Here is a 7123-nt window from a genome sequence, read left to right on the forward strand (position 1 = left end):
GCACTGTGTCCTTCCAATGTTCAGATCTCCCTGGTCGTGGGAGGAACCGGCATCTCCTTTTTGCCGGGAGGCTTAAAAGGTTTATGCCCCAGTGGGTTCCAGCTTCCCAGCCACTGAGCATGTCTGGGACCTCACGTCGTGGGACCCCTGGGGGGAGTATTTGCCACAAACCTGCCCCCCGATGTTTGAGGTGCACAGAGGAGTTAGGGAAGCTGGGATCAGTGATTTCCAACCCGGGTTTTATTTTTTTCCTGCTCAGCCTGAGCCTTTCACCCCACAGAGCACCCTAGGGGGTGTCCTGAAGGCCACAGGAGACCCGCGGGCGGGCGGGGGGGGGGGGGTGCCTACCGAGGTCAGCAACGCAACCTGCCAGCTGGGGAGTCTCCACTCGCAGTGCAGCTGGGGAGCCAGGATACTCAGGATCATCATTTCCATAGCGTCGGCCATCTGCAGGGAGGAAGCAATCACGGTGAGGCCAGCCCGGGTCTGCCCGGCGCCGGGGGGCGGGGCGGCTGCGCCCTCACCAAGTCCATGACCCCTAGGAGAGCACGTAGAAAACCCCTCTTCCCCTGGCGGCTGCTGAGCGCCCTACCACGCACCAAAACACACTGCAAACTCCGGTAGTTAAAAGAGAATGTTACCATGTGGGAATTGACAAAGGGGCGTGTAACATTCTCTCTGCGTGTTTCTGTGTTGAAGAAACAGAGGCACCCCTCCCCCCAAACGAAGTGGGGAAATATTATGCTTCTAAAATCCCAGAAAAACTTTTTCGTAGAGGCAGACAGACCATGATCTTTTTTCGTTGGCTCAGTTAAAGACTAGCTTGGCTTTGGTTTATAGGTCATTGTTCATGCAGAATTGTCAGTTTCGTTAACGAGTATGACCTTCTAATAATTAACATATACTAGGAAGCTCCCGTGATCACACACCATGGTACCTTTATGAGACTAGACAGAAATGAGAGTTCAGAAGCAGCCCCGTGTAGCCACGGGAATGTGATGGATAATATGGGAGGCTTTTCAAATTAGGAGGGAGGAATGAGGTGGGGAAATTAGAGATCCATTTGAAAAAATAGGTCATGCAGCATTCACAAAAATCCATTTCCGCTGTGTTAAGGGTCTAGCTGCAGGGGCACCTGGGTGGCTCGGTCGGTGAAGCGTCTGACTTCGGCTCAGGTCATGAACTCACAGTTTGTGGGTTTGAGCCCCACATCCGGCTCTGTGCTGACAGCTCAGAGCCTGGAGCCTTCTTTGGCTTCTATGTCTCCCCCTCTCTCTGTCCCTCCCCCATCGCACTCTGTCTCTCCTCAAAAATAAACGTTAAAAAAAAAAGGTCTAGCTGCGCTGTGCTAGAGGAAGATTAGGGGATTTTTAACAAGGGACCATGAGCCTCTCGAAGCGGAAAGCACATTTTTATTTGTGTGTGTTTACCTAGGGTGAGCTCCACAGATGACACCGTAATCTTATAGCAACCCCGAGCCCCAAAGGGTTGAGAACCACTTCTTTAGCCAGAAGCTTCAAAGCCACCTTGAGGGCCAGCGCCAACCACACCCAAACTACCCCCAAGGGCAGATCTTCAGATCACCAGGGTCATGCAACACACTTTTATTGATTCAAGCAAAGGCTTCAGGTGGAGACAACTATGTCCTTCTGTACAGCCCCTAGAACCCACTTGAGCAGCCCGGAGCGGGGGGGGGGGTCTTGGAGACTGAAGGTGAGGTCACCACGCCCGCAAATACTTGCCCAGGCCAAGCCTGTGAGCACCGACAGCTTCCATTGAAATTTTCCAAACCCAATGGCTTCTACCGCGTCTTCCACCATGAAAGTATCTGGAAAAGGAGAAAAGGGGAGGGGACGAAGGAATGAGTGCACCCTGCAGTTGTCCTCGTGTGGGGGTGTCTGGGAAGGGGGAGGGTCCACAGCCAAGCTTAGTAAAGGCAGCACATACTACTTCTAGAAACGTCATCCTAGAAAAACATTCCAGCCAATATGAAGAGCTTTCTGGCCACAAAGCCCACTGCAGCATGGTTTATAAAAGGGAAAACTGGAAAACCCAGAATGTCTACCAACAGGGGTTGGTTAAATAAACTATTATGTAGATCATGATTGTATATACCTTTGTATATATTGACGTTATGACATATGACCTGCCTGTTAAAAAGAATGTGCATATGCACACAACATATTGTTAATTTTTTTAAAAATAAAGCAAAACAGGGGCGCCTGGGTGGCTCAGGCAGTGAAGTGTCCAACTCTTGGTTTTGGCTCAGGTCGTGGTCTCACAGTTTGTGGGCTCAAGCCCCCCCCTTCCCCCCGTAGGGCTCTGTGCTGACAGCACGGAGCCTGCTTGGGATTCTCTCTCTCCCTCTCTCTGTCCTGCCCCCACTTGCACATGCCTTCTCTCTCTCTCTCTCTCTCTTTCAAAATAAATAAATAAACTTAAAAAACCCAAAGTAAAATGGAAAACATGTTTAGTGTGATTCTCTTCTTGGAATCACATGCCTGTGTGCATGTGTGTGCATTTGAATGTAGGTATGTGTATATGCATGGAATACATACAAAACTTTACATTATGGTTTCATTCTTGTTGTCTTTGGAGAGAGGAAGGGAGAAATCCTCTGAGATTTTAGGCTTTTTTTTTTTTTTTTCCACAACGTATTGCTTCCAGAGTCAGGAAAGAAAGACTTTTCGAAAGCAGAATGCCGCTGCACTCAGGTGGAAAGGTGTCGGCATTATATCCTTAAGTGAAAAAGGTAACTGGAGATAGGTGTGCACCCTTAAGGGCTGTGGTTGTGATAAAATTAGGTATGTGTGTGTGTGCTCTCCAAGAGCAGTAAGATTGAGTGTCCACAAACTGTTCACAGTCATCTTTGTAACTTTCCAACTTTGTGCCTTTCTAGCATGTGGAAAATGCTCTCCAAAGCAGCATATGTTATTTGTGTGCTCAGAAAAAAATAGGATATAATTGATCAGCTCGTAAGTGTTTTTGAAAAATATGGAAAGACTAAAGACAACATAGTTGGCTGGACTGAGCCCTGCAACAGCACGGCTGGAAAAACTGGGGAAATCTGAATCGAAAGTCTGGGGTTTAGGCTCGGTTGGTTGGGCATCCGACTCAATGGTTTCGTCTCAGGTCATGATCCCATGGTTCGTGAGTTCGAGCCCTGCATCGGGCTCTGCACTGGCAGCGCGGAGTCTGCTTGGAATTATCTCTCTCCTTCTCTTTCTGTCCCTCCCCTGTTCTGGCAAGCCTGAGCGTGCTCTCTCTCTCTCTCTCTCTCTCTCTCTCTCTCTCTTAAAAAATAAATTTAAAAACTTAAAAAAAAGTCTGGGATTTAGTAAAAGGTATTGCATCAGTGTTCATTTCTTCGTTCTGACAAATGCACCATAGCCCGGTAAGATGTTAATGTCAAGGGAAGCTGCAGGAAGGGTCTGAGGGAGCTCTCTGAACTACGCTTGCAACTTCTCTGTGAATCTAAAGTGGTTTCCAAAACACGTTAATTGCAAACTAAAAATACTAAAGGAGCACACTGGGTGGCCCTTCTGTGGGCTGCCTCTGAGGATCTCATCAGCCCCTGCTGGGATTGTCATGTTTTTCGAGTTTCGATCATGGGCCTCTTACATCAATCACAATTTTCTCCAGAAGTGTGAGCTGGTGTCTATCACACCAGCAGGATCGAGTTTCCTCCAGCAAAAAAATACAGAGGAGAAAGCGAGTAAGTCCTACAGCGTCGTCAGTAGTAAGAACAGTAATAACAGAATAATGGTGCATGTTTCATGGCTCACCATGGGCCAGGCACTGCATGAAGACCTTGACGTTCACTGTCTCCTTTCATCCCCGTCTCACCCATTCAGACCCAGTCCCAGCTCCGTTTTGTAGAGCAGGACAAGGACTTGCCCAGTGGCATGCGACTGCCACACTGTAGATCCTGGAGCTGAGTCGGATCAGCCTGGGAGTAAAGCCACTGCTCCCAACCGTTGCCTGCCCCCTCCCCAGTCATTGCCTCCTTGGATCTGCCAACAACAGGCCTTGGGTTTGAGTCACGAACCCTCTCTCATGTTGGGAATCTCAGGCCTTCCAGGAATGCATGGGATGTTCTCATCCACCAGCATTGTGTGTGAGGGGAGACCAGGTCCCACAGCATCACCTCAGGTGTCTCTTGTTTGACTAGCTCTACTCAGAGGAGCACAGGATCATGGGTACGAAGGTGGGCTCTGGGAATTGCCTGGCTGTCATTCCAGCTTTGCTCATTTTGGGGTGTGTGACCCTGGGCAAGGTACTTACAGCGCCTGGCCCAGAGTAATCCTCAGCCAATGTCCACTGCTCCTGTCACTATGGTCACCGTCACCACCACCACCATCAACATCACCATTGCCATCATCATCGTCGTCATCACCACCAGCTCACCATCATCATTACACTATGATTACCACCACCACCACCACCACCATCACCACCGTCACTACCATCACCACCATCGCCACCACCATCATCACCACCATCATTACATCACCATTACACTATCATCACCATCACCACCACCATCATCACCATCGTCATCACCATCATCATTACACTATCATCACCACCACCATTATCATCACCACCACCATCATCACCACCTTCACCACTTTCATCATCACTACCATCAGCATCATCACCATCATTGCCACCATCACCATCACCACCACCACCACAACCATCATCACCACCATCTCACCATCATCATTATGCTATCAACACCACCACCACCATTATCTTTGCCACCACTAATATCATTATCATCGCCACCACCACCATCATCACTATCATCACCATCATCACCATCACCATCCTCTTCATCACCACCGCCACCATCACATCATCAGCACCATCACCATTATCACCATCACCATAATCACTATCATCGTCGTCGTCTTCATCACCACTGCCACCATTACCGCCAGCACCACCATCATCATCATCACCATCACCACCACCATCATCATCCTCTTCATCACTAACACCATGATCCTCACTATCACCATCACCACCACATCATCACCATCACTGTCATCACCACCATCATCACCATCACCATCACTACTACCATCGTCACCATCCTCTTCATCACCACCGCCATCAGTGTTGTCACCATCACCATCATTTGCCATCATCACTATCATCCTCCTCCTCCTCACCATCATCATCCTCTTCCTACCATTATCACCCTCCTCTTCACCATCATCATCACCATCACTTCACCACCATCATTACACTATCATCACTATCACCAACATTATCACCATCATCACCATTACCACCATCATCCCCACCATCACCACCATCACCATCATCACCACCATCATCACCACCATCATCACCATCACCATCATCACCACCATCATCACCACCATCACCATCACCATCATCACCACCATCATCACCACCATCGTCACCAACATCATCACCATCATCACCATCATTACCACCATCATCACCATCCTCTTTGTCACCACCACCATCACCGTTGTCACCATCACCATCATTTGCCATCATCACTATCATCCTCCTCCTCCTCACCATCATCATCCTCTTCCTACCATTATCATCCTCCTCTTCACCATCATCATCACCATCACCATCATCACCATCATCACCACCATCATCACCATCATTACCACCATCATCACCATCCTCTTCATCACCACCACCATCACCGTTGTCACCATCACCATCATTTGCCATCATCACTATCATCCTCCTCCTCCTCACCATCATCATCCTCTTCCTACCATTATCATCCTCCTCCTCACAATCATCATCACCGTCACCTCACCACCATCATTACACTATCATCACTATCACCACCAACATTATCACCATCACCACCATCACCACCATCATCACCACCATCATCACCACCATCATCACCATCACCACCATCATCACCATCATCATCAACATCATCACCATCACCATCATCACCATCATCACCACCATCACCACCACCATCACCACCATCATCACCACCATCATCACCATCATCACCATCATCACCACCATCATCACCATCATTACCACCATCATCACCATCCTCTTCATCACCACCACCATCACCGTTGTCACCATCACCATCATTTGCCATCATCACTATCATCCTCCTCCTCCTCACCATCATCATCCTCTTCCTACCATTATCATCCTCCTCCTCACCATCATAATCACCGTCACTTCACCACCATCATTACACTATCATCACTATCACCACCAACATTATCACCATCATCACCATTACCACCATCACCAACATCGTCACCACCATCATCACCACCATCACCACCATCATCACCACCATCACCATCACCATCATCACCATCATCATCACCATCACCACCATCATCACCACCATCACCACCATCACCATCACCACCATCATCACCAACATCACCAACATCATCACCACCATCATCACCATCATCACCATCATCACCATCATCATCAACATCATCACCACCATCATCACCATCATCACCATCTTCATCAACATCATCACCATCACCATCATCACCACCATCATCATCATTGCCATCATCATCAGAATCCTCTTCCTCCTCATCATTCTCCCCCTCCCCCTCCTCCTCCTCACCATCATCATCACTGTCACCTCACCACCGTCATTACACTATCATCACCATCACCACTAGCATCACCACCATCACCATCATCATCATCGTCGCTGCTGTCCTCAGCTGAGTGTTGTGCAATGAAGCAGACTGGCAGGGATTGTGATGTAACCTTATCTGCTGGAGTCAGCCATGGAGGCCTGCCCACACTCCCAGTGTCACCTCTGGGCCCTCTGGGCCCTCCTAACTGTCCCTTCCCTAGATACCTCTGAGAGTGCTATCTGGGGAGGTAACGCTGGCACCTCAGAGCCCCTGGCTGTGGCCCAGGCTGACATCCCAAATGCAGAGCCCCCTCACCGTCAGTGGGATTGGCAAACTCCTTGGGCACAGCTGCCCCATCGTCCAGCTCGACAGCCTCTAGGCCCGTGCGGACCCCTTCAATCTGGACCTCATGCTCTCCCGAAGCCGTGTCATCCTCTGACCTGGCACTCTCGCCCGTGCGACGGAATTTCACCACC

At 49.2% G+C, this 7123-nt stretch overlaps 1 protein-coding gene across 1 annotated transcript in view; it reads right to left on the reverse strand.

The window, feature by feature from the left end:
• SVOP (SV2 related protein) overlaps window positions 1-7123 on the reverse strand; it is a 79429-nt gene that overhangs the window by 54134 nt on the left and 18172 nt on the right. The window contains exons 2-4 of the mRNA XM_060612494.3: window positions 6963-7123; window positions 1743-1828; window positions 349-447 (exon numbers count right to left, since the gene is read on the reverse strand). Coding sequence (XP_060468477.1) covers window positions 349-447; window positions 1743-1828; window positions 6963-7123 — 346 coding nt within the window. The remainder of the gene's footprint in view (window positions 1-348; window positions 448-1742; window positions 1829-6962) is intronic.

Source organism: Panthera onca, chromosome D3 (assembly GCF_046562875.1).
Source record: "Panthera onca isolate mPanOnc1 chromosome D3, mPanOnc1 haplotype 2, whole genome shotgun sequence".
Classification (NCBI taxonomy): Eukaryota; Metazoa; Chordata; class Mammalia; order Carnivora; family Felidae; genus Panthera; species Panthera onca.